At 51.5% G+C, this 27,338-nt stretch overlaps 1 protein-coding gene across 7 annotated transcripts in view; it reads right to left on the reverse strand.

The window, feature by feature from the left end:
* Positions 1-10,731: 10,731 nt before the first annotated feature.
* The window catches only part of ZC3H4 (zinc finger CCCH-type containing 4), a 44,908-nt gene continuing 28,301 nt past the window's right edge, over positions 10,732-27,338 (reverse strand). For 6 of the 7 annotated variants that reach the window (XM_026014191.2, XM_072755531.1, XM_026014190.2 and 3 more), the window contains 6 exons: positions 26,919-27,030; positions 26,235-26,344; positions 19,637-20,001; positions 19,092-19,435; positions 15,765-16,016; positions 10,732-14,563 (listed from right to left, as the gene is read on the reverse strand). In XM_026014191.2, coding sequence (XP_025869976.2) covers positions 13,041-14,563; positions 15,765-16,016; positions 19,092-19,435; positions 19,637-20,001; positions 26,235-26,344; positions 26,919-27,030 — 2,706 coding nt within the window. In that variant the 3' untranslated portion in view covers positions 10,732-13,040. The remainder of the gene's footprint in view (positions 14,564-15,764; positions 16,017-19,091; positions 19,436-19,636; positions 20,002-26,234; positions 26,345-26,918; positions 27,031-27,338) is intronic. The other variant, XM_072755546.1, reaches the window with a different exon arrangement.

Here is a 27,338-nt window from a genome sequence, read left to right on the forward strand (position 1 = left end):
CATTACATAAAATAAATGACAATTATGGGATCCCTGGGTGGCGCAGCGGTTTGGCACCTGCCTTTGGCCCGGGGCGCGATCCTGGAGACCCGGGATCGAATCCCACGTCGGGCTCCCGGTGCATGGAGCCTGCTTCTCCCTCTGCCTATGTCTCTGCTTCTCTCTCTCTCACTGTGTGCCTATCATAAATAAATAAAATTTAAAAAAAATTTTTTTAAAATGACAATTATGTGATATGATGGAGGTGTTGGCTAAGGCTCTAGTGGTAACCCTATTGCAGCACCCTATATAATTGTATGCGTGTGTGTCTATATATATGCATATATAATCGTGTATCAAATCACCATGTTGTACCTTAAATTTTTTTTTAAGATTTTATTTATTTATTCATGAGAGACACACAGAGAGAGGCAGAGACCCAGGCAGAGGGAGAAGCAGGCTCCTACAGGGAGCCTGATGTAGGACTGGATCCCCAGGACTCCGGGATCACGCCCCCAGGTCAAAGGCAGGCACCAAATCGCTGAGCCACCCAGGCATCCCTATTGTACCTTAAATTTACACAATATTAGATGTCAATTATATCTCATACATATTAGCTGTCAATTACATCCCATAAAATTTTTTTTAAGGAATATATTTTTATCAAGAGCTGATGGGGGTAGGTACCTGGGTAGCTCAGTGGTTGAGCATCTGCCTTCAGCTCAGGGCATGATCCCAGGGTCCTGGGATAGAGTCCCCCATTGGGCTCCCCACAGGGAGCTTGCTTCTCCCTCTGCCAAGTCTCTGCCTCTCTCTGTGTCTCTCATGAATTAAAAAAAAATAAAAAGAGCTGACTAGATGTCAAGCCCTGTTCCAACTGGGGCCACAATGGGGGATAAACGATTAACTTTTGTGGCAGGGCATTGTAGCAGATGGAAAGGAATCACAAGGCAGGTCACAGACCCGCCGATCCAGCATTTATTTAGGTTGCCCTTTAAGTCCTGGGACACAACTGTGAATGCCCAGGCATTCACAGTGATCTTCCCTCTTGCCCAGACCAAACATGAGCCAGGATGCTCTCCTCCCTACAGGCCCCAGGCATCTGCTCCCCCAACTCCTAAGGAGAACTGAGACCTGCTGACCACAGGACACATTTCCTGTCAAACCACATTGGGTGCTTACTTCCCCTCATCTACCCAACTTCCCCCACTGCAAATTCCACTCACGAGAGGAAAGCAACACCCTTTTCTGTTTGATTTGGAGACACTTTGCAGGCCTCAGAGGTCAGAGTGGGATCCCCATGGTGATGGTCTTTTTTTTTTAAACACAGATTTTTTTTTAATTTTTTTTTATTTATTTATGATAGTCACAGAGAGAGAGAGAGAGGCAGAGACACAGGCAGAGGGAGAAGCAGGCTCCATGCACCGGGAGCCCGACGTGGGATTCGATCCCGGGCCCCCAGGATCGCGCCCTGGGCCAAAGGCAGGCGCCAAACCGCTGCGCCACCCAGGGATCCCTTAAACACAGATTTTAAGTAATCTCTACTCTCTCTCTCTCTATTAAATTTTTTTAAATTTATTTGTTTGAATAAAAGAGAGAGAGAGAGAGAGAGCATGAATGGGGGGAGGGGCAGAGGGAAAAGCAGGCTCCCCGCTGAGCAGGGAATCCAATGCAGGCCTGAGCTGAAGGCAGATGCTTAACCAACTGAGCCACCCAGGCACCCCAGTAATCTCTACTCTCCACGTGGGGCTTAGACTTAAAACCCTGAGAACGGGATCCCTGGGTGGCGCAGCGGTTTAGCACCTCCCTTTGGCCCAGGGCTTGATCCTGGGGACCCGGGATCGAGTCCCACGTCCGGCTCCTGGTGCATGGAGACTGCTTCTCCCTCTGCCTGTGTCTCTGCCTCTTTCTCTCTCTCTCTCTCTGTGACTATCATAAATAAATAAAAATTTAAAAAAAAACCTGAGAACAAGAGTCGCATGCTCTAAAATGGTCTTTCTGAATAAAATTTGAATACAATTTCTCTTAATTTCAGATTTTGAAAAAATTTGACATCTCCAGAAAGTTCTTGTGCATTCTTCATTAGGTTAATTCCTAGATAACTTATAGTTTTGCACTTTTTTCCCTCCATAGATATCTTATAGTTTTTATCACTCTTGGGAAAGTTATCTGATTTTCCTTTAATTTCCTACTTGATTATTGTTGGTATAGAAGAAGGCTAGTGATTCTTTTTTTAATTGAGATGTAATTCACATAAAATCCATCCTTTTATTTTTTATTATTTTATTTTTTTATAATCAATGTTTTTTTTTTTTAAGATCTTATTTATTTATTCATTCATGAGAGACACAGAGAGAGCGAGAGGCAGAGACACAGGCAGAGGGAGAAGCAGACTCCATGCGGGGAGCCTGATGTGGGACTCGATCCCGGGACTCCAGAATCACGTCCTGGGCCAAAGGCAGGTGCTAAACCGCTGAGCCACCCAGGGATCCCCAAATCCATCCTTTTAAAGCATATAATTCAATGGCTTTTGGAATATTCACACATTGTACAACTGGCATCACTAACCGCAGAACATTTTCGTCACCCAAAAAAAGAAAATCCCTGCCCCCCCCCATCCTCACCATCCCCTCTAGCCCCTGGCCACCACCAGTCTCTTTTCTTTGATGATTTGTTCTGGACATTTCATAGGGAGATGGAATCCTACAATATCTGGCTTCTTCCAGTTAGCTTAATGTTTTCAAGTTTTAACATTGCAGTGTGGGTCAGCACTTCATTCCTTGTTACAACGGAGTAATATTCCATTGTATAAATATAGCACATTTTGTTTATCCATTCAACCGTTGATGGACACATGGATTGTTTCCCCTCTTTGCATATTATAAATAAGTCTGTGGTGAACATGCAAGTAGAAATATTTGTTAGTGCACCTGCTTTCAATTCCTCAGTGGGTTTCAGTGGAAAGCAGGGCCCCAAGGCCAGCTGCTTTCGTTGGCTTGCAGCCTCTTCCTCGAACCACTCCCAATTCTGCTTCCTCACCTCCCACTCTGATCTCCTGCCTCCTTTTTTTTTTTTTTTAATATTCTATTTATTTATACATGAGAGACACAGAAAGAGGCAGAGACATAAGCAGAGGGAGAAGCAGGCTCCCTGCGGGGAGCCCGATGTGGGACTCGATCCCAGGACCCCGGGATCATGCCCTTAGCTAAAGGCAGACACTCAAGCACTGAGTCACCCAGGTGACCCAGGAACCTTTCTCAGCCTACCGCGATGAGCTTGATCGTTAATGAGCACAGAGACAGGCTCCTTTTTCCTATGTTCTGCCAGCAGCTCCAGAATATAGCAGATACTCAACCACTGAGGTATCCATGTACCCCTCCGGCCTCCTTCTTATGAGCATCCTTGCGATGATATCTGGTGGACCCAGACGATGTGGGACCATCTCCCCAACTCACAACCCTTAATCACACAGGCAAAGTTCCTTTTGTCAGGTAGTATAGCATTCTTGGGTCCCAGGAGAGTTAGGGTATGGCTATAGAGGCTTTTTAGAGACAGAGACAGGAGGATCAGTTAATAGTAGGAGATGTGACAACAGGAGCCAAGAAGTCAGAGGGTCTTAAGCAAGGGGCCAAGAGCCAAGCCCTTCAGGAGGATTCTAGAAGCTGGAGATGGCAAAGAAATGAAGTCTCTCCTGAAACCTCTAGGAAGGACACAACCCTGCTCACACCTTGATTTTAGACTTCCGATCTTCAGAACTATGAGAATGCATTTGCATTCTTTTTAAGCCCCTAAGTGGTTTTTTTTTTTATTTTTATTTTTTAAGATTTTATTTATTTAGGCAGCCCCGGTGGCTCAGCGACTTAGTGCCACCTTCCACCCAGGGCGTGATCCTGGGGCCCTAGAATCGAGTCCCGCGTCGGGCTCCCTGCATGGAGCCTGCTTCTCCCTCTGCCTCCCCCTCTCTCTCATGAATTAATAAATTCATATTTTATTTATTAATTCATGAGAGACAGAGAGAGAGGAAGAGACACAGACAGAGGGAGAATCAGGCTCCTTGCAGGGAGCCGGACATGGGACTCGATCCTGGAATCCCGGGATCATGCCCTAGGCCAAAGGCAGGCGCTCCACCGCTGAGCCACCCAGGCATCCCGTCTAAATGCTTATTAATTAAAAATTAAAATCCAGGGCCTGGGTTTAAGTGCTCAGTGGCAACATGTGCTCTGAGTGGCTGCCATACTGGACAAGCAAAGAGAGAAGCCATTTCCATCCCGGCAGAACATTCTAACGGGCAGTGTTCATTAGGAGAATAAGACACAGAGAGTCTGTCATAGTACGTAAAGTTACAAAACCAGCCTGAAAGTAAGGTAGAGAGAAGAGAGAAGGAAATTGATAGAGAGCACCTAAAGCTGTCATATATTTTTTAAAAAGATTTATTTATTTATTTATTTATTTATGAGAGACAGAGAGAGATAGAGAGAGAGAGAGAGGCAGAGACACAGGAGGAGGGAGAAGCAGGCTCCATGCCAGGAGCCCGATGTGGGACTTGATTCCGAGACTCCAGGATCATGCCCTGGGCTGAAGGCGGCACTAAACCACTGAGTACCTGGGCTGCCCAGTAAAAAGTTTTAAAAAGATCAACATTACTTAAAAAGAGAGAGAGAGAAACAGAGTAACCACCAAAAGAAATAAGAAAGACTGTGCATGGGCAGCCCGGGTGGCTCAGCGGTTTAGCGCCGCCTTTGGCCGGGGGTATGATCCTGGAGTCCCGGAATTGAGTCCCACGTAGGGCTCCCTGCATGGAGCCTGTTTCTCTCTCTGCCTGTGTCTCTGCCTCTCTCTCTCTCTCTCTCTCTCTCTCTGTGTGTGTCTCTCATGAATAAATAAATAAAATCTTTAAAAAAAAAAAAAAAAGACTGTGCAAAAGATCTTGCCTTTCAAGTTATCTATGGGGGATATGGGCTGAATTGTGTCCTCTCCAAATTCACATGCTGAAGCCCTTGCCCTCAATGTGGCTGTATTTGGAGAGGAGGTCTTTTTTTTTTTAAGATTTTTATTTATTTATTCATGATAGACACAGAGATAGAGAGAGAGGCAGAGACACAGGCAGAGGGAGAAGCAAACTCCATGCAGGGAGCCGGATGTGGGACCCGATCCCAGGACTCCAGGATCACGCCCTGGGCCAAAGGCAGGCGCTAAACCGCTGAGCCACCCAGGGATCCCCCTGAAGAGGAGGTCTATAAGGGCGTGACTGAGGTAACGTGAGGATCTAGGGTAGGGCCCCCCAACTCAGTAGGATTAGCTCCTTAGAAGCGGAGACACGGAAACCCTATTGCTTGCCCTCTCTCTCCACGTGCAGGCCAGCAACCCACCAAGCCCCCGCGGCCTCGCCACGCCCACCGCACTCACTCATTGGCTGCGGCGGCCTAGGGGGCGTGGCCTCCATGTAACAATCGTGGTGAATTTCAGCAGCTCAGGCCTTGGGGGAGGGAGGCTCGCTGTGGTGGCAAACAGGACAGCACCTGTACCTTCGCAAGGCCACCACACCTCCTCAGGTGGCTACTGTAGACCGTGGCTTGGCACCTGCAAACAAGGAGGGACGCCTGGGAGAACTGGGGAGGGCTGGTGCGGGAGACATTAGTGCTGGTCCCCTAGTAGCTCCAGCTGTCCACCTCCTGGCCCACCGCAGAATAGCCAATGAATGCCTGGGGGAGGAAACATTTAAAAGCTGGGGGACTAAGACGCCTGGGTGCCTCAGAGGTTTAGGGTCTGCCTTTGGCTCAGGGCGTGATCCCGGAGTCCTGGCATTGAGTCCCACATCCGGCACCCTGCATGGAGCCTGCTTCTCTCTCTGCCTATGTGTCTGTTTTTCTCTGTGTGTCTCTCATGAATAAATAAATAAAATAATAAATAAATAAATAAATAAATAAATAAATAAATAAATAGCTGGGGGACTATCTTCCATCTTCCCTCACCACTGCCATGTTGTTCCAGGGATGGAGCCCCAGTCAGCTTGGGTCCCTTCCTTAGTGGCTATGATGAACTAGCTTCCTGCTGCCCCATGAATGAGCCACTGAAATTTGGAAGTTTGCGTTTCTGCAGCAGAACCTTGCCCATCCTTACTAATACAACTGATAGGCTCCAAATCTTAAAAAAAAAAAAAAAAAAAAAAAAGTTCCAGGCACCTAGATGGCTCAGTTGGTTGTTTGCCTTAGGCTCAAGTCATAATCCTGGGGTCCCAGGAGAGAGCCCCAGGACAGGCTCCCTGCTCAGTGGGGAATCTACTTCTCCCCTCCCCTCTGCCTCTGTGATCTCTCTCATGCTCTCTCAAATATTTTAAAAATCTTTCACACTATTAGGAGATCCTCACCAGACTCACAATATGAGAAATGCCGTTGAGAGAAAAAGCAGGGGTTCCCTGGGTGGCTCAGCTGTTTAGCGCCTGCCTTCAGCCTAGGGCATGATCCTGGAGTCCCAGGATCGAGTCCTGCATCGGGCTCCCTGCATGGAGCCTGCTTCTCCCTCTGCCTGTGTCTCTGCCTCTCTCTCTCTTTGTCTCTCACGAATAAATAAATGAAATCTTAAAGAGAGAGAGAGAGAGAGAGAGAAAGCAACTCATCTCCCCTCCAGGGTGGGTCTTTTGCAAATATCCAGTAAAGTGTTCCTATGGATATTATTTAATGTTTGTGTCATAACTCTGGTGGAAGCTTGTTTATGAGTATGGGATGGTCCAGTGATTGTCAGGAAAAGGACTTCTAAGAGACTTGCAAAAGATTACTGCTAGATAAAGAATAATGGTGGTGCACACATTCCAGGGCAGATTTCAGAGAAAGGTGGTGGATGAAGTCTTAGAGTCATCAGAGCCTTCTCTGCCCATCAGAATCAGCTGAAAGACCAATGTAAGAGGATGAATGATGGTCCCCCCAAAATATATGGCCATGTTCTAACCCCCTGAACCTGTGACTATGGTCAGTTTTGGGCAAAGGATCTTTTCAGATGTAATGCCTAATAATAGGTAAGGACTTCCTTTTGGGGGTGACAGACATAGTGATGGTCAAACAATATCGAGAAAGTACGAAATTCTACTGCACTATTCATTTTAAAAATGGTTAATTTGGGCAGCCCCAGTGGCTCAGCGGTTTAGCGCCACCTTCAGCTCAGGGCGTGATCCTGGAGATGGGGGATTGAGTCCCATGTCAGGCTCCCTGCCTGGAGCCTGCTTCTCCCTCTGCCTGTGTCTCTGCCTCTCTCTCTCCCTCTCTCTGTCTCTCATGAATAAATAAATAAATAAAATCTTTAAAAAAATAAAAAATAAAAATGGTTAATTTCAGGGCATTAACTGACTGGGTAGCTCAGTCAGTTAAGCATCTGACTCTTGATCTCAGCTCAGGTCTTGATCTCAGGGTCGTGAGTTTAAGCCCTGTGTTGGGCTCCATGCTGGGTGTGCAGCCTACTTTAAAAAATTTTTTTAAATGGTTAATTTTATGTTATCTAGTGAATTTCACCTCAATTAAATAGTTCAATATTAAATACATTAGAAACCTGTACAGGAAACTGTTGGCGAGGATGCAGAACAACCAGAACTCTCATTCACTGCTGGTGAGATGGAAAAAAATGGTACATTGGCTTTGGAAGGGAGTTTGGCAATTTCTTTTCTAAGATTTTTTTTTTATCTCCAGAGAGAGGTTTTTTTTTTTTTTTTTTTTTTAAGATTTTATTTACTTATTCATGAGAGACACAGAGAGAGACAGAGACACAGGCAGAGGGAGAAGCAGGCTCCATGCAGGGAGCTCGATGTGGGACTTGATCCTGGGTCCCCAGAATCAGGCCCTGGGCTGAAGGCAGTGCCAAACTGCTGAGCCACCCGAGCTGCGCCGGCAATTTCTTATAAAACTAAACATTCATCCACCATAGGACTAGCGATCTCACTCCCAGGTATTTATCCAAGAAAAATGAACAACCATGTTCACACCGAGGCCTCATACAAACATACTCAGCAGCTGTATCCAGAACAGTCCCAAAGGTCCCCGAGCAGGTGTGCGAGGAAATAACTGCAGAGCCCCCAGCCAGTGGCAAAGTGAAGGAACTGACAGGGAGGGAACACGAAGGAACTTTATGTTCATTGGGGTTTGGGGAACACGGATGCATTTCTCAAAACTCCGAGAGTATACATGGAAATTCTGTGCATTTCATGTTATGGAAATAACATTGAATATTAACAATGTTATGGAATAACATTGAATATTGAACTCAGGTTAGTGATACACATTAGCTGAAGGATTGGGAGGAGGGCTGTCTTCTCATGTCTGCAAGTTATTTTAAAATGCATCCAAATACTTGATGGATGGTTGGAGAGGGGTTGGCAGATGGCTAAGCATCTGACAAAGCAAGTACAGTAACACTTTCACACCTGTAGAATCAAGATGGATGGTGGGTCAGGTCAGGTACCTGAGGATACCTGGCACGGTTGCCAGTCCCAACACCCCAGTAATCTTTGAAAGTGGAAGGCCTTTCACATGGCTCTTGGTCTCACTCACCTGCTAATGTTCACTGGCCCCTTCTGTCCTCAGGCTCCATTTTCCCTCCAACAGTAACACTCAGGACTCCATGCACTTCTTCTTCTTCTTTTTTTTTTTTTTAAGAGTTTATTTATTTATTCATGAGACACAGAGAGAGAGAGGCAGAGACACAGGCAGAGGGAGAAGCAGGCTCCCTGCAGGGAGCCTGATGCAGGACTCGATCTCAGGACTCTGGGATCACGCCCCGAGCCCAAGGCAGATGCTCAACCGCTGAGCCACCCAAGCATCCCAACTCCATGCACTTAAGACATCATCTGTTCCAGCATCTCTACTGCCCAGCTCTAAGCAGGGACCCCCACAGCCTAGACCCAGAGCCCCAGTCCAGAGCTGCTTTGAGCCAGTTCCCAGACCACCTGCTTTCCCCAGTGCCATCTCAGCCAAGGAGCTGGCCTCCAGCAGGCTCTCAGACATCCTCTCTGACTCGTCCTGTCACCCACCATGTGTAACTGTTGCCAACTCCTATCTCTGCCCTGAGTCTCAGGTCCATTGGCTCCCCAGACCCCTGGTCCTCTTGCTTTGTCATTCCACCAGGATGCCTGCACCCACCCCCCCAACTTTGGCCTAGTGGATCCATTTCCCACACTCCTGTCAGAAGTAAGGTTTAGCCTCCAGGCAGATGACCCAGTCACTACCTTCTATGAGCACCTAAGTCTCCAGGGCTCTTCCCTGTCCATGTCTGTAGCAACGCCTTCGAGGCTCTCCAGGACCTGCCAACCCCCCCTGCTGGGTCCAGGTGCTAGCTCCTTCCCCCTTGCAGGGCCCTGTCCCAGCCAGTACAGGAGCCCAGTGCTGCCCACAGGATCTGGTGTGTCGTGGGTACATGTCCCACAAGCCTGACTGTTGGCTGAATAGTCCCTGTGGTTCTCAACCCCGTGCCTCCCCTGCCTTGGGAGCCCAAAGGGCATTTCCGTGCTCTGCCTCAGGACACTGGAACTTTTTTATTTTATTTTTTAAATTATTTTTTAAAATTTTATTTATGATAGTCATACAGAGAGAGAGAGAGGCAGAGACATAGGCAGAGGGAGAAGCAGGCTCCATGTACCGGGAGCCTGATGTGGGATTTGATCCCGGGTCTTGAGGATCGCGCCCTGGGCCAAAGGAAGGCGCCAAACCACTGCGCCACCCAGGGATCGCTTGGACACTGGAACTTTGATTAGTCTAAGAACAAAACACGAGACTTCAGCATCCCTCCTGCCAGCGACCAACGCAGAGGGCCAATGAGACCGGACAGGAGTCTGCCGAGGGGTTTCCAGGAAGCGTTCCCTTGCTCATGGGGAGAGACAGAAGATTTCCCTCTTTACTTTTACACGGACACTGCCAGGTGCTCTAGCCATCTTGCAATCCTGAGGGGATGACCAGCAGTATGAAAGCTGGCCCCAGAGGGTCTAGAGTCCACTCCAACTTGACCAACTCCAGAACTGCCCTGCTGACCTTCCTGAGATGCTGGACTCCTAGCTGTTTAAGCCAACTGAGTTAGGAGCTTTGAGTCACAGGTGAAGTCATCCTCACTCAATATGGGTGAATTGGAAGAAATTCATGCATCCTGCAATTTTTATGTAAACTTAGAGCTTACCAGTGTAGACCAGTAAGCAGTGGAAGAGCTCCATCCCCCTGACCTCACCACCTCCCAACACCATGGCACTGGGGAAACAGGTGTGTTACTATACGATTTTTTATTTTTATTTATTTATGATGGGGGGGGGGCAGAGACATAGGCAGAGGGAGAAGCAGGCTCCATGTACTGGGAGCCCGACGTGGGATTCGATCCCGGGTCTCCAGGATCGCACCCTGGGCCAAAGGCAGGTGCTAAACTGCTGCGCCACCCAGGGATCCCCACTCTACTAATTTTGAGGCAAAACACACATTCAGTCTGTAGTGGTCAGGGCTCCTGTTTCTTCTCATCCCTGGAAGCCAGTCCTGTTGGCCTTCCCTGGGTTGTGCAGAGGCAGTGCTATGCAGCTCACCCCTGTTATCTCTGCATGCTGAGGCTGGCCCAAAACAGGGAATCAGGAACCATGGGAGGCAGGTGCCAACTGCTAAGGAAAGCATGGCCTGTTTTAGGCACCGATCCCACTGTGTAATCACAAATGTCAGGCTGCTAAGAGAACAGACCTAGGTCTTGTCATTCCCAGGGCAAGGGATGGTGGGGGCAGCATAGAAAGGCGAGACTGCAGGGTTTTTAAAATAACTGCATCCTTTAATGGCAGTAATACAATTATTGGATTAAGAGACCACAGGAGAAAGGGCAGGTGACATTTCTGGAAGACAGATAAGGAGTACAAAAAGGGAGCTGGGACAGTCATGCGATGATCATTGTAAAAATACAGTACGTTATATACATATTTGCACCATCAACTCTCAACTCTGAAGTAGTATTTACACTTTTGTTACAATCCTGGTTAGAGAACATTTTGTTTTTAAAAGCTTAGCCTGATGGCAAATGAAAATTTCGGGGGAATTCATAGTCCCATGAGGTTCTTAGGCTGAATATTCCGACAGGAGGGTTCCAGCTTCTATTTCATCCACAGATTTCGGTTTTAAAAAAAGTATTTAATTTTGCTTTTACAAAAGAAAATTCTGAAAGGAGGGAGAAAAAAAATCCACAGCCACACTGTGTATTCTTACTTATTTTACAAACACCAAGGGCTACAGCCCTTTGCTTCAAGGCCAACACTGGTGGCTGAAGAAAAATCTCACTAATGATTGTTTAAAAACAACAAAAACAGAAAAGACAAAGACAAACCAAACCTGATCACGGCGCACTGACCCTGTGGGCTGCCTTCTCCCGCCCTAGCTTCCAGCCCCAAACTCAATGACTGTTTTTTCTTTTTCTGGGGACAGGGGTTTGGTACAGGAGCCTCACTCACCTCCCACCCCAAGGAGCTGGGAGGGGAAACCCTTTGGCTGGGTCATCAGGTTTCCTCATTATTAGCAAGGAAGAGGTGGGGGCCTTACACAAGCCAAGTGTGGTGATGGGATGAGGAGAAAAAGGCAAGAGGCGGCCAGCAGGTGCTAACACACAGACGGGAAGGACCTTCGAACCCCAGGCTGGCCTCCCCAAGGCCACCTCCACAGGGTGGGCCCTCCTCCGGAGCTCTGTGGACAGAGCTGGACCTCAGCCAGGGTCCTGGGGCAGGTAGGGAGAGCCCAGTGCAGACGTCTCTGCTCCCATCCCGGCTCAGCCGGAGGAGGGGAGCAGGATGTAGACTTCTGGTTCCTCGCCTTCCACCTGCAAGCAGGGGGTCCCACTGGGCCGTTCCTAGAGGGGCCCAGCAGCCCCCCACCCTGCCCTGACTAGCCTCTGCCCTTTCCTCAAGCCCCCCAAATCCACCACTGTGACATGCCTTTGAACCCATGCACCTGTCAGCTGGGAAGAAAACCAAACACACCAAAACCATGGGCCCTAAGTTAGACAAGGTGCAAAGGAGGTTCGAAGTGAGCGGAGAGCAGAAAACACTTTGCCAAGAATCACCCGGGGCTCCCAGCAGCGGGAGCCTGGTGGAGCGGCCACACCGCGGATCCTTGAGCTATCCCCATTAGGGCTGGGGCCAGCACACTGGGTGCTCTGGCTCTTGAGGACCAGGAAAGACCTCAGCCTGGAGGGGAAGAGGGTGTGGCTGCGACGGGACAGGACAGGGGCTAATACTGACAGACAACACACGGTCTGTGGAGGCTGCCTCCTGGAGGCAGCTTTAGGTATGCCACTCCACACCAGCCCTGCCACCTCCAGGTCCATCTCTCACCCTGGAGTCTTCTGATGTGGGCGGAGGGTGTGTGGGTCTGAGAACGAACTCTGGACGGAGGGCAGCAGGGAGGCTGGGGTGTGAATCCGTATGAGACAGGAGCAGAAGGGGCTTGCTTCTCCTGGACCAGGCAGCTTCCAAGGGCTCTCTGCCTTTCTTTCGAATGGTTTCCTTCCTTCGGTCCCTGAAACAGGTCAGGGCCTGCCCACTGTCTCGGCTTCCTCTCTCCTCACTCATATGGGGTGAGCAGCATTTGGTGCCTTTGGACACCTACTGTTCCCTTTGTCCTCCGGGGGTGGGCGGGGGGCCGAGGATGGGCCAGGCTTTGCCCAGAAAACCCACTGGACCCCCAGCCACCAGACTGGGGCTCCAGCCTTTAGAGAGTCCCTGACAACTGAGCCCGGCCAGAGGGAGTGCCAGCTGGGGCTGAGGCTCAGAGGACTGGCCACTGCTCACGTACACAAGTAGGTTTTCCTGGCGGGGGCCTGGGAGCCCCACAGCACTGACCAGAACTGAGTGAAAATGGTTATATACAATTTATATGCTGTAAATAAAGTACTATTAAAAAAGAGAGAAACATAAAAAGAGAAAGAGAGAGAGAGAAAAAGCGAGAGAGATGGAGAGGAAAAAAAAAAAAAACACCCGGAGCCCCCCTCCCCCCAAGTTCCCAACTCTGGTTGCTGCCCTTAAATATTGCCCTGGGAAGGGTGGGGTGCAGGGAGCACTTGACTCCATCTTAACACTACTGGCAAAAGGGGGAGGCAGTGGGGTCAAAGCCTTTAAAAACATCTTTCAGGGACCCCGCGTCCTGCTCACCCTCGCGGGCTGGGCTGTTGCCAGCAAATGGGCTCCCAGAGCCCGTCTTGGGCGTCTGTTTCACAGTCCCAAAGAGGGTAGGCACCGGCAGGTTGTGCACACCAGGCTGGGGAGAGGCACCCTCTGGTGGCGGGGCGCCAGGAGTAGTGGCGGGGGCTGCTGCAGCCTTGGGCCGGGGCCGGTTGTAACTGTTGTATCTGTCTGTGGCTGTGGCTGCACTGCCATCTGCACTGGACTTCCCAGATTCTGGCTGTTCCAGGGCGGACTTACGGATGAAGGGGGGTTCCTTGGCCTTCGTGGCTGAGCTCTTGCCATTGCCCTCGGGGCCCTTGGGCTGGGCGCCCACATCAGCAACCGGCTCTGTAGTAGTTTTGCCACCTGCGTTGGGAGTCCTGGGGTCATAGAGGCTGATGCCACTCAGCACACTGCTCTGGCTGCTCCCGCTGCCCTGGCCCAGCCCACCGGCAGCCAGCACTCGGGGGTCGTAGGGGGCGGTGGCTGGTGGGGAGGACTCCCCGCTGGGGCTGCCGGCTGGAGAGGATGCTTCAGTGGGGCCAGGCTTGGCAGCCCGGGAGGAGGCAGCAGAGTCTGCTGGTTTCTGAAGCCGAGGGTCGGTTGGTGCCTTCCGCACCCGGGGGTCACTGGGCTTGTCGCTGGAGCCAGGGGCTGCTGAGGGGCCCGTGGCATTGACGGTCTTAAGGATGCGAGAGAGGAGCTCAAAGTCAGGCAGGTTAGACCCGGATGTGCCAGGGTCTGTGGAGGTGCCCAGGCGCGGTCGAGGGTTGGGGGGTCCTGTGGCAGTGGCACGGTGCAGCCTGGGATCCAGGGTGGGCATGGACTGCAGGGCTGCAGGGACAGGGGGGACCGCGTCCTGCTTGGGGATGGGCAAGGGGATCAGGTCTTCAGGGTTCCAGAGCACAGTGCGGGCGAAGCTTGGCTTGCTCAGGGTCACATCTTTCTTGATGTGGCTAAACTGCTGCAGCTGGGATCTTGGGTCCCGCAGTGGGTGTCCAGGGAGAGGGTCCAGGGGAATGGTCATGGCCTTCTCCCGTAGGACCCGCTCCCCTTCCTCCTCTTCTGCAGGGGGTGGTCCAGCCCCCTTGGAGCCTCCAGGGCCTGCAGGGCTGGAATGAAGGCCGCCTTCAGGTTTTGGGGCGGGCAGGGAGCGAGCCAACCGAGGGTCGGAGGGCCCTGTGTCTCCTGGGCCAGACCCGCTGGAAGCCTCGGCATGGCGGGTGAGTCTGGGGTCCCGGCTGAGGCGAGGGTCAGCCAGCCGGCCTCCTGTGGGGTGTCCTTTCTGGAGGCGGGGATCTCCTAGCCCACTGTTGCTCAGGTCCCCGACGGAAGCCTGGGGTCTGCTAGAGGTCTGCTGTCTCAAGGTCTTCAGGATGGAAGTGACGCTGTTCCCACCCTCATCCTCATCACTAGAGTACCAGTTTCCCGTGTCACCTAAGGAAGAACAGAGGAAGAGGGAGGTGAGTGACCACATGTGGTACCAGCCCTTGTGGACCCCACAGCAGCCCACTGGGTGAACGGCTCCTCTGCCTTACCTCTGACAACCTCAGTTTCCCCTCCCTTGGCAGGCGGCCATGAACAGACACTGAGCTCAGGTGGGCTGAGCCTGGCAGTTCACTAGCTAATGTTTCTAGACCTTTCCCCCATGTGCCAGCACTGCTCTAAGTGCTTGGTCTTATTAATTCTCACAACCACCCAGGAAGCAGTATTATCAAGCCCTGTTGACAGATGAGAAAGCAGAGGTGTGGACAGTGCCATGAGATCAGGGGCAGAGCAGGGACTGAGCTCCGCATCCTAGCCCAGGGCCCTGCCACCTCGTTCTCACCCTCCACAGACTGAGTTCCCAACACGGCAGGCCCAGCCCTGGGCAGCTGGGCGCAGCTACCACTGATTCTGCTCTCACTTGGGGCTCACAGACACTGGTCCACCGGCCCCTTGCCATGTTACCATGGGAAGGGCAGTCACCGGCTGATGAGAGGCGGGGCCGGGTGGGCTGACTCAGAAACTGGCCTAAGTCCAACCTTCTGGGCAGGTAAAACCAGAGCCACCAATGGAGGGCGCTGTCCCCTCTTCCCCCTGTCCCCACCTGCTCCTGGACTCCCACAAGGGCCACCTGTGGCCTCAGGCTCCTGGTTCTAGACACCATTTGTCTACCCCATTTCCTCCTGGGCTGGATGCCATCAGGTCCACTGTGTGGCACCGAGCGATCTGGCAGCTGGGACTGTGTTACTGGTTGATGTCAGCAACTAGCTGTCATCTGCTGACTTTCTGGGAACATGGTCTAGGGAAAGGGGCTGTGAGCCTCTCCTTCCAGCCTTCTCTCTAAGGGCGCAGAAGGGAAATCCTGTTGGCTACGGTCTCCTCCAGGGACCAGCCCACCTCCCTCCTTGATGGGATCAGGGTCTTTCTTGACCCTCAAAACACAGAACAGCAGCCCTGACTTCCAATTTTCTTAGGGACATGCAATGCAGCATCCGCAGCCTGGCTTCACGGCCCTGGGCCAAGGATCCTTCCTGGCCACAGGCTCCTTTCCGACACAAACCCCCACCTAGGCCTTCCCCACCGCTCCACTGCACAGTGGCCCAGCGGGCCCGTGCCTGTCTGGGAAGCCCCTGCCCCTGGGGAGGACACATGCCTTCCTCATTCTCCCGGTCCTGCTTGCTGCTCTCAGCCAGCCTCCTCGCTCTCTCCTCCTCCTCCTGCTGCTTCTGCTGGATCCTCAGGTACAGGGCCCTCTGGGCTGAGGGCAGGAAGTCGGGGACAGCGGCGCCCGGCTTCGGCCGGCCTGGGGGCCCTCCCTCAGAGAAGCTGTCAGGCTCCAGAGGGGGCTCGGGGAAGAGGTGCTCCCCCGGCTCCCCCGGCAGCTCTTCGTAGCGCCCGTAGTCCTCTGTGGCAGGGAAGAACCAGGGTTCGTGTCGGGAAGGGCCTCGTAGCCAACTCCAGCCCACCTGTGCACCCTTGACCAGAGAACCACCCCCCAATGGTGATGGGTGACAACGTGCAGCCCAACCCTTCCTACCCTCCCGGGACAGTCCCCACAGAAAGCCCGACAGCAGCCAACAAGGGGATCCCCACCCAGAATGCAGCCACTGAAAATGGGGTTCACAGCACAATTTGGTGATGTGGGCAAATGCTGAACACAGGACGGAACGTCATACAGATGTTTATAAAACGCAAAGAAAAGGCTTTGAAGACAGAAAACAGTCCCCCTGGGAACGAGACTGGGCAGACAGGGCTGAAGGGTCTTTCATTTTGGACCCCACATGCTTTTGGATCTCCTCTAATTACTGGCAATGAACATTCACTTTACGGTTTCTTTGTAATAGCCAGAACAGAAAAACACTGCATGTCATAGAGAGCTCGTAATACGAGCTCAACCCTGGTGAACAAAAACTTATGAACAGGGATGCCTGGGTGGCTCAGCAGTTTAGAGTCTGCCTTTGCCTCAGGGCATCTGATCCCAGTGTTCCAAGAGCGAATCCCACATCAATCTCCCTGCATGGAGCCTGCTTCTCCCTCTGCCTGTGTCTCTGCCTCTCTCTCTCTCTCTCTGTCTCTCATGAATAAATAAACAAAATCTTAAAACAACAACAACTTATAAACAGAAGGAAATAACCAAAATGTTGCTATGGCCACATGTCAAACCAGAAGGCCCCTGGGTCATTCCTGCTCCTCCCACCTTTGTGGGTTCTGGAACCCCACAAATCCTCCTCAGTATGCTGCTGCAGTTAAGGCCAGGGCCAGTGGGTGCTTCTCCCACCCAGCATCTAGGAAGCACTAGGCTGAAGGCTCTGCCTTCACTCCAGCAAGGCAGGCAGATGCCTGACATCAGCCACCAATCTCCACAAACTCTACCCACATCAGAGCCCGGGTGGGGGAACAGGGTGGCTGTAGAGGGAGACTATGTGCGTGTGTGTATGCTTGTTGAAACATCATCTGGTCAGCGCTGCCCCATACACATAGGATGTCCTGCGGTGACAAGATGTTCCACAGCTGCACTGTGCAACTTGCCACCACCACCCTCCACAGCTACTGAGTGTCTGAATATGGCCAGTGCTACCAAGAAAGTGAAGCTGTAATTTAAGTTAAACTTAGAGACTTAAAATGATTTGTAAATATTTCATCCCTGAAGTGTATAAGGCAAAAAGTGAAATGTCATCTTCTTCTAAGCCCCTAAACTTCAGAACATGTGAGCTCAGTGTGGAAGCCTATGCTATGCAGCGCCCTAGTGCGGAGCTGGGCTCACTCAGTGAAAAAGCAGTTGCAGGCTCCCCTGCATGGAACGTATGGCCAGAGCGAATTTCCCAAGGCTGTAGAGCTGTGAATATAGTAAAAACAACTGAGCAGTATACTTTAAAAGGGTAGATTTCCTGATATAGGAATTAGAGTGAATTACTCTAGAAACACCTACTGTTAACAGCTTGATGGACTTGCTTTTCCTCCACACCCAGACCTTTTTCCATATATTTACGAAAAAAAGGGAACCACAGCACCGCCCTCACAAAGCCTGCTTTCCTGACCTGAGAACATGTCACTTATCTTTCTAAAGCTCCTGCTCCTTGCCCCCAAATACCTGCTCTCATGGATTTGAACACTACCTACACCAGATGCCAGAGACTCACACTAACCTCCAGTCTAGCAGTCTTTCTGACACCCCTCAACATTTCCATAGTTATCAAATGGGCGTCTCCAGCTTAAGGGAGCAGCCAAAGCAGAGATGCTCCCCACCCACCGCAATCTGGCTCTCTCCAGTAGGACTTCCTGGCATCAGGGATGGCGTGAGCACCCACCCAGTGACTCTGCCCCACGGCCGGCATCCCCCTCTGCTCCTTCCTGCCCTATAACATGTATACGGGGAGACACACTGACCCCATGGCACTATCTCCACACCATGAAGCCCAGCTTTGCTAATTTGTGCCCCATTGCAGGCGCCTCTGCCCAAGACGACTCCACAGCAGCCCAGAAGCTTTGATGAATCCACTGCAGCCTCAACTACCCATCACCCTCAAATGCCTCTGCCTGTACCCTTTCATTCTTGCAATGAGGCCACCTCACCAGGGCTGTCAGAGTCCCACACAGGGACTTCTCTCTCCTGTCTTCCCTTTCCAAGCTACATGGCTGCCTCTGCCTTTCTCACCTGAGCTGAGTGGCCTGGGGTCTCTGCACCTTGGCTTCCTCCCCTTCACGCTCCAACATTCACTTCTCAGAGAGGCCTCCGTTGATTGTCCCCACATGGTACTGACGCTCTTGACCTGCCTCTGCCATAAGCACTGTTCGACTTTCTCGAGAAATGATCCATGCTGAGATGAGCTTCCACGCTTACTTACGCTTTTCCTGTTTTCCTCAACCACAATGTGGCTAAGGCAAGGACCATGGCTGCCCTGTTGGCTCTGACCCTGGGCCCGGCACCAAGCCTGGGAGCTGGCAGTAGCAGACTCACCCTATCCTTCCCAAAGGCCATGGCACAGTCGGCCGACCACCCTAACTGGCAGACATTTAAATTGTTACCAATACACATTCTTGTTTGAATAAGGAAGGAAGGAAAGGAAGGAAGGAAGATGGTCAGTCATGGGGACAGAACAAGCAGAGGCGCAAGGCTGACACCCTCAACTCCAAGCTGAGAACCATCTGGAAAGAGGCCACTTTGGAGAGGAAGCCTCCACCTCAGAGCCCACAACCATTCTATATCTGCTCTTCTGACTTCTCATGGTCCCGATTCCAGGCACAGCCAGCAAAATTTGTAAAGCATTAAATAAATTACACTGATAGTATCACAAGACTCCTTTCAACCTCAATAGGGTAGCGAATGCCTCATCACTGAAAACGTGCAACCACTCACGGGACAGAGATGGAGTTGGATTCATGCTCTGAAAGACTCGGGCCGAGGAGAAAACCCAAGTCTTCCTGACTATGTTCCCCAGACACTGCAGTGGCACCCCAGCCCCCACCCAGCCCTGCATACCTGCGTCCCCAATGAGTCCCGGCTCCATCTCCATGCCCTCCTGCTGCTGGTAAAAGTTTTCATAGAAGTTCTGGGATGGTGGGATGGGGGGCATCATTCCAGAATGTGGGGAGTCTCCAGGACCATAGGGCATCATTGGGGGGCCACCAGGTCCCATGGGTGGGCCAGGGTTCATGCCAGGGCCCATCGGCATGTCGGGGTGCATGTCAGGGTGCATGTCGGGGTGCATGTCAGGATGCATGTCAGGATGCATGTCGGGATGCATTGGGCCCCCCATGGGCCCCGGGGGGCCCATGTTGGGCCCAGGGCCCATTGGCCCTGGAGGTCCTCCGGGTCCAGGGAACCTAGGAGGAAGAGAGGGTAACCGTGAGGAGGCTGCAGAGCAAGAGTGGTTAGCCACCCCCCTGAGAAGACATGGAGGTGTCCACGTGGTTGGTCACCGAGGGCTCAGACCAGGCTCACAGTGATAGGTCCCCAGCACAGAGGAGCCTGGCTGAGGCCAGAACTGGCCCACCAGCCTGACTCTGGGGGCCCAAGGCACTCACCTCACGCCTAGCTTCTCTGCCAGCTGGCCTGTGGGCCGTACTACGATCTCAAACAAGGAGGGGATCTTCTTGTTGTACATGTCCTGCTGCTGCTGCAGCTGCTGCGGGGACAGTGGCTCATGCACTGGCATAGGCATCTGGGGGGGCCCAGGGGGTGGGGGAGGAGGCGGGGGTGGGGGTGGGGGTCCGCCCTGCATGGGCCTGCCATTGGGAGAGGTCGGAGCCGGGGGGCCAGGGGGCCGAGGAGGGGTGGGCAGGAGGCCCACGCCCGGGGGTGGTTTGGGCAGGGGGTTGATGCCCTGCTTCTTCAGTTCCTCCACTTCCTTCTCATCCTCTGCGCCCGCTTCCGCATCGTCAGCCAACATCTGTAGGTGAGAACAAAGGGAGAGATAGGACCAGGAAGGGGCAAGGAATGTGCCTTCCAGGTGGGGAGCCAAATGTTCTGAGAAAAACCCCAAAACACAAGGACCTGCAGCCCTCCCCAACATAAAGCCAAGGAGCACAAAGCCTCTTCAGCACAAAAATCATCATCCCCCACCACTGTTGCATTGGCTCTGTGACCAGCTGGCAGGGGGAGCCAGTCCTGTTTGCAGCAAAACATATAAAACCTAAAAGGTACTGGTTTTCCTCCTTTGGAATTACATAATTCAACAGCATTAAGCAGTCATGAGGTTGTACAACTACCACCTCTACCTGGTTCCAGAACTTTCTTTTCCCATCACCCCAAAAGAAGGCCCCACACCTATTAGTAGTCATTCCCCTTCCCCCTCCTCCAATCACTACTCTGCTTGCCACTCTACAATCTGCTTATTCCAGACAGGTCGTATAAACAGATGTATAAATCATACACTGTGTGGTCTTCTGTGATTGGCTTCTTTCACGTGACATGCTTGCCAGGTTTATCCGTGCTGTAGCGAGTTACCTACTTGATGGCTAATAAGCCAGTGTCCTGTTTGGATTTTAAGGGGTTTCTCACTATACTCTTATAGTCAGACTCCAAATCCTTACCATGACCCACAGAGCCTGACCGCAGGGCTAGGTGTCTGGAGAGGACAGTGCCACACCTCTGTGGCTTCACTTCCTTCATGCAGCTCCAATGCTGGGGTCTCTAACTCTAGATCACCTTAGAGCGACTGTCCTGGTCTTCTATGTTCACTGCTGGGATTCTATCAGCACCCTTCAAAGTAGTGCACCAGCTCTGTAGGATTTTATGCGTAGCTGTGTTCCAGTTTACTCCTGGCTCACACAACAGCTGTCAACTGTACAAGGGCAGGACTATTTTGTGCCTGGGGCCTAGCACAGAGCACGAGACAGGGTAGATGGAACTCCTGGAGCAGAATGTCTCACCAATCACAATCCAATGCAGAGAAAACACAGCAGTTTTGACTGCTTTTCTTAGGACTCCTTGCAACCTTGGTCTGTGGCTGGTGTCTGGGAAGCTGGATTTCAGGGCAGGAAGTCCCCCCAAGTATTCCCTGACTAATAACAGGTGCTGTCTCTCAACTGTTTATACAATGTGCTTTCTGAAACACAGAAACACACCCTGGGCACTGACCAAACCTCCATCACGCATCTGCATTCGAGAACATTCCACAAGTGCTGCCATAACCTGAGGACTTAAGCACGGCCCTCATGACTGCATGAAGCAAGGACTCTATTAAGATGGTGCCTCGTTTCTCCAGCCTTTCCCCACTGTGGCTGTATACTTGGTCCTGGGAGCCCCCCTCATTAAGTCATCGAACCTGTGCTTGGGTCATCTTAGGGACCTCAGCACAGATGCCTTAGTGCACCCTAACATGGGGCTCAGAGATGTTCCGCCTCTAGCACCTCACCCTCAGCATAACCCAAGACAACCAGCCCTGCTCTTCCACCCAGGGCGGGTGGGAGTGTGGGTGGTGGGAGCAGGGCCTTCAGGTGGGTGTCAGGTCCTTCTCGGCTTTTCTCTCTCCTTGCTGTCAGAATAGTCTACACACAGGGACAGCAGGGCTCAGGAGGAATCTGGCTCCAAGGGAGCCAGAATACTTAAGACAATCGATCAATAGAAAACATGTGTCTCTTAGAGCCCTACTGCCCAAGGTGTGATCTGAGTGTGAACCAGCAATGCAGAGGGACCTACTGAACTGGAACCACACTTTTAACACCTGCCTAGGGTAACACAGGACACACTGCCCAGAACCAGCAGTGTCTTTCAGCACTGCTCTCAGTGGTGAGCCAGGCAGGGGTAGACTCCATGTCTACTGCCTCCACACTGCCTCTACACACTGCTCACTTCCTGCCCAGTGAGCGGGCCCCTTGGCCTCTTCTGGCTCCTCAACCATGTGCGTGCAGCTGCTGCACATGCTTAGCACATGCCTCTCTTACTCTTTACTTCCTGTCACTCACCCTAGGGGCTGGCAAGGTGTCACCTCCTCTCACCAAGCCTCTGAATGTCAACCTGTCAGGGAGCCTCTGGGCTCCCTACACGTTCCCTCCAGTGCCTCGATCCTAGTGCTCTATCAGGATCTGCCCGATGACTGACTTCATCTTGTTACTGCATCCCCACAACCCGGGACAGCGCCCAGCAGAAGTTAGGCACTGTAGCACATGCACTGGATCAATAAGCAAGGAAAACAAACACATGGATCTCCCCTCCTGCCTTCCCCAGACTCCTGAGAACAGTGGCTGCTTAACATCAGGACAGCAGAGGATGGGAGAGGTGAGAGGGTGGGGGGCACCTGGGGGGCACAAAGAATCAAGGCTTTGGTTAGCCTGGCTGGGCTATTTGGTGTTCCCCTGAGGGTCTTCCCTGCACAGCACCCCTGCCTCCGCCTCCCCGAAGCCCTGTCCACTGTCATACCTTCAGTTACTGCCCTGCCCGCTCTGAGCAGAGGCTCCCAGACCCATCTATGTGCAGAGCTGCAGGTATGAGTTTGACCCCATCACACTTCATTCCACCTGGCTTCTCCTCCTCCACCAGGAGAGGACCCACAAGCTAGGTTCTTGTGAATGATGGACCCTCTATTTCCTAAACCTCAAACCAGGATCAGGGTCCCACTCCCACACAGTTCCCAAGCTACTGCCTGGACCTCCCACCTGAGTGGCTTACCTGCCCTCCACACCCTCACCCTCTGTCTTGGACCCCTTGTAGCATCTGGCTCGGACTCTGCACCCCAGCCTCCCACCTAGTCTCTAGTCTCCCTCTCCCTCCCACCATTCTCTGCACACTGACAGAGCAAACATCAATCACAAAGATGGTCACACCTCTGCACCACTAGATCCTTCTGTCAATGGCAACTTGATGCCCTCAGGTAGAAGGCAAAACCTAACAAGGTTATACCTCATTAAACAGGAACAACATTGGCCACAACCTCCTCCCCTGCTGTGGAGGGGGCGGCAGGCTCTGGCCACTGAAAGGGCCATGCTCCCTTCGCCTCCCAAGCTCACAGCCAGAATACCCCACTCAATCCCTCCTTGCAGTGCTGCCTTCTCTACCCTAGGGCGGCTCTTTCTTCAGGTGGCCTCGTGACACCTGCTTCTGACAGCCTCCAGAGACCAGGTTTGCCTGCCGTAAACAGGATGCGTTTCTCAGTACCACCTAACAGATGGAAATACCTGGCCAACATCTCTTTCTCCATTAGACTCAAAAGCTCCGGACAATAAGGATACTATGACTTCTTTGCTACTGTTTGCTCCCCCAGCACAGCGCTCAGCACACACTGGGCACTTAATTCACGATTAACAGAAGGAACTGGAGGTCTCACCCAGTGGTTGAGCAGTGCTGCTGCTCCCCAGTGAGTGGGCCTCCCCTCAAGCTCTTAAGAGCCCACGCACAGGACTTCAGCTTCTCAGCAACTGGGGCTTTATCTCCCACCCCCTTGCGGCAAGATTCTCACATCACAGCCTACTGTCCAGCTGGAGGACACTCCCCAGTCCAGGATTTCACTTCCTTGCCCCTCAGACCCCAAGCTCAGGACCCACCCAGACCAGCATCCTATATTCCTCTCTTTCCCTTACTATCTCCTACCCTGGGCCACCTGTGTTGCTGCAAAAGCAGAGGCTGACTCGCATTTGAGGCCAAGGCAGTGACATATAAAACACATTAAAAGTATGCTCCCAGGGGCAGCCCCAGTGGCTCAGCAGTTTAACATGCCTTCAGCCCAGGGCCTGATCCTGGAGACAAGGGATCGAGTCCCACATTGGGCTCCCTGAATGGAGCCTGGTTCTCCCTTTGCCTGTGTCTCTGCCTCTCTCTTTCTCATGAATAAATAAATAAAATCTTAAAAAAAAAAAACCCACAAAAAACTATGCCCCCCTAACCTGCCAAATAAAGTAAAATAAAACATTTCCACCAGAAAAGCTAAACCCAAACTGTGCAGCCCTTGCTCAGAGACACTGAGGGGCATGCCTATTTGAGACTTCCTGTGCATTCCTTCCCAGGCCTCTGGACCCATAAAGACAAGCGCTCCCAAGATCCTCACATCAGAGGACATAGCCAGGGCCCTCCTTTAACAGGATGGATCTTGACTGATGCCAAAAAGTTCCCAAAAGTCAAACCTCTCAGTGGAAAAGGACAGTCATGCCTGCAGACATGCAAAAGCACGTGAGCCAAGGTTCAGCAGGCCAAAGAAATCCACTTGTATCAGTTGGCTTTTATCCTAAGTTTCTGCCCTAAACTGGAAACAATCCAAATGTTCAGTTGGTAACTAGACAAACTTAGACCATCCATACAACAGAGTACTTAATACTCAGCAACAAACAGCCATGAACTATTCTCAAAATGTGAATTCCAAAAGCATTACGGTAAGTGGAAAAAAATCAGATTCAGATTACGCACACACACACAGGTGTGTTTAAAAGCTATATACTGGGATCCCTGGGTGGCGCAGCGGTTTGGCGCCTGCCTTTGGCCCAGGGCGCGATCCTGGAGACCCGGGATCGAATCCCACGTCGGGCTCCCAGTGCATGGAGCCTGCTTCTCCCTCTGCCTATGTCTCTGCCTCTCTCTCTCTCTCTCTGTGTGTGTGTGACTATCATAAATAAATAAAAATTTAAAAAAAAAAAATGTAGGTCCAAACTGACATAGGCTCTAAGCAGAAAATAAGCACCAGATTCCAAAGACACGGTAGTGCTAACAACAATAAAAACGTCTTATTAAATTCTTGTTACTTGCTGAAATAATACTTTGAACACAGACATACTAGATTAAATAAGATATGTTGTTTAACCTTAGTTTCATCGGTTTCTTTCTTTCTTTCTTTCTTTCTTTCTTTCTTTCTTTCTTTCTTTCCTTTTCTTTCTTTCTTCTTTCTCTTCTTTCTTTCTCTCTCTCTCTCTTTCTGATTTTATTTATTTATTCAAGAGAGACAAAAAAAGGCAGAGACATAGGCAGAGGAAGAAGCAAGCTCCCTGCAGGGAGCCCAATGTGGGATTCGATCCTGGGATTCCAGGATCACACCCTGAGCTGAAGGCAGACGCTCAACCGTTGAGCCACTGGGTATCCCTCATAGGTTTCTTTCTACTTTTACATAGCTACTAAAAAAATTTTAATTACATACATGGCTTGGCTGTGTTCCTACTTGAAAAGCAATGGTTTAGAGCACCAACTCTGAACTTCCAGCAGGGGGCAGGCCTCAGCCAGCTACTGTTCAACTCTCCATGTGAGAAAGGAAACAAATACTTTCCCCACTCCTTACCTTGTCAGGTCATCCCAGACTCTAGAAATCTATCAGTTATAAAACCCTATTCCTAAGGTGCTAAGTTCCCCAGAGGGCCTGGTATGAGGAGAATTTTTCCCACTGCCCTACCCCTGAGCAGGAGGTGTTCTCTTGCTCTGCTTGTGCAGGGCTTCCCCTTGACTCCTTGGGCAGGCCCAGCACCAAACATGGCAGTCACTGATGGACTCGTGAAACTCCTTCACATACTACTTATACAATCAGTCCTTTGCATTCTCAAAAAACCAGCCAATCCCTTCAAACCTTCTGTGCACCAGAAAGTAGAAAGCCTTCATCTGAAAGGACCCGACTAGTGTTCTCTCTCACGGTTCCCTTGCACGTGTTAGGAAACCAAGGACAGGAACCTGAGGCCCCTGGAGTCCTCACAACTCCTCATGGAGAAGAGATACCAGGATGAGTTTTAAACATCACCTGATTGGGGGAAAAGGCCTCACAATGTACCAGAGACGTCGCTCCCTCCCGAAAACCTCCCAATTACTCTGTCTCCTGTGTAATATAATCCTTAAGTCTTGGGAGGAAATGTCTGACATTTCCATCAAACTACAACCCATCCAAATCTCTTTTCTCCTCCTTGCTATCATGGGCTCTCTCAAAGATAGCTAACAACACAAAATATCTCTAGAGGCGACATTCCTTTTACTTAAGCAGTCCCCCAGTGAACATGCCCTGGCCCAAGACAAGATACAGGCGTGAGGACCTCAATTCTCCCCCCAGAAAAAAATGCAGCCCCACTCCATCCCTAAAATGGCCCAGCTCCTGATCAAGGCAGGTGGGAATTCTGGTCCCCCAAAGAAGCCAGGGGACGGGAGGCTGTGCCAGGTCAATGGAAGGTGTGCCCCTGGCTCCCCTGGAGGCAGCTATGGTCCCAAATTCCCCACAAATATTACCTTATCCAAGAGCTCTCTTGTCTCCTCAGTCAGGGGGTCATGGGAGAACATGCAGTCATCACCATTAATGCAGTTCCCGGTGGTATGGTACAATTTACATGGAAAATCACGTTCAGGGCACGTTAAGGAAAAGCATCAGCCCTCCTGGAACCCACCAGAGGGCAGAATCCAACCCCTTTTGTTTTGGAGATGAAGAAACAGAGGCCCAGGGAGGTGTTAACTGACTCGCTCGCTCGGGGTTGCAAACTGAGTTGGCAGCAGAACCACAGATGAGACCCGGTTCCTGAGACTCCTGCTCTGGAGGGCTTCCCGCCCCACTACACCGGCTTTGGGGCCTTTGTCTCTGGATCCCCACTCAACAGGAATAATAAAGGTTAATGATTTGCCCAAGGTCACACAGCCCACTGGAAAAATCTCAGGAAGGTTAACAGACAAGGGTATGGCCAGTCTCGAGATTATGTATAAAGAAACCAGAGCACATGTGCATCCGCTTCCCCATCTGCAGGACGGGGACACCACTCCGCCACAAGACGGTTCAATGAGACCAAGACACACTGAACGCATGTCACAGCGCTGGCCCAGAGAGCAAAGAAGTGTGTGCAGTGCAGGTCGGCTGCTATGGGCAGTGAGGAAGGAAGAAGTGGTGAGCATTGCATCCCATCAGAGGTGAGCACCAAAGGATATCGTGCATGTAGGGGCAGTTCTCGGCTCTGGCACAGAACCCAGTGATGTAAAACTTGCACAGTTCTCGCTTCTTTGGTAGCTCGATGTCGTGGCTAAAATTGCAGTGGTCTCCCTGGAAGGGAAGCAAGGAAAGGGTAAGGTGGGTGGGGGGGTGGGAGGGAACGGGAAGCCCTGTCGAAGCCCATCTGAAAGGGGAGGTACTACTCTGTCACTGCTGGAGTGCAGAGGGACCACAGTGATGAATCCCCCACAGGAAAGGGTGGGGCTCACCGACATGGTTTCCCACGAACCTGCAAGTTCTGACAATACCTGTGCCCTCTTCTCTTGGGCCCTGCCTCCCTTTCCCTGTCCCCATTCCACCAGGCTCCACTCCACTGCCCCTCACCCTCAATGCTCCTTTATCACTTTCTCCCTCTCCCT

This window comes from Vulpes vulpes, chromosome 1 (assembly GCF_048418805.1).
Source record: "Vulpes vulpes isolate BD-2025 chromosome 1, VulVul3, whole genome shotgun sequence".
NCBI lineage: Eukaryota > Metazoa > Chordata > Mammalia > Carnivora > Canidae > Vulpes > Vulpes vulpes.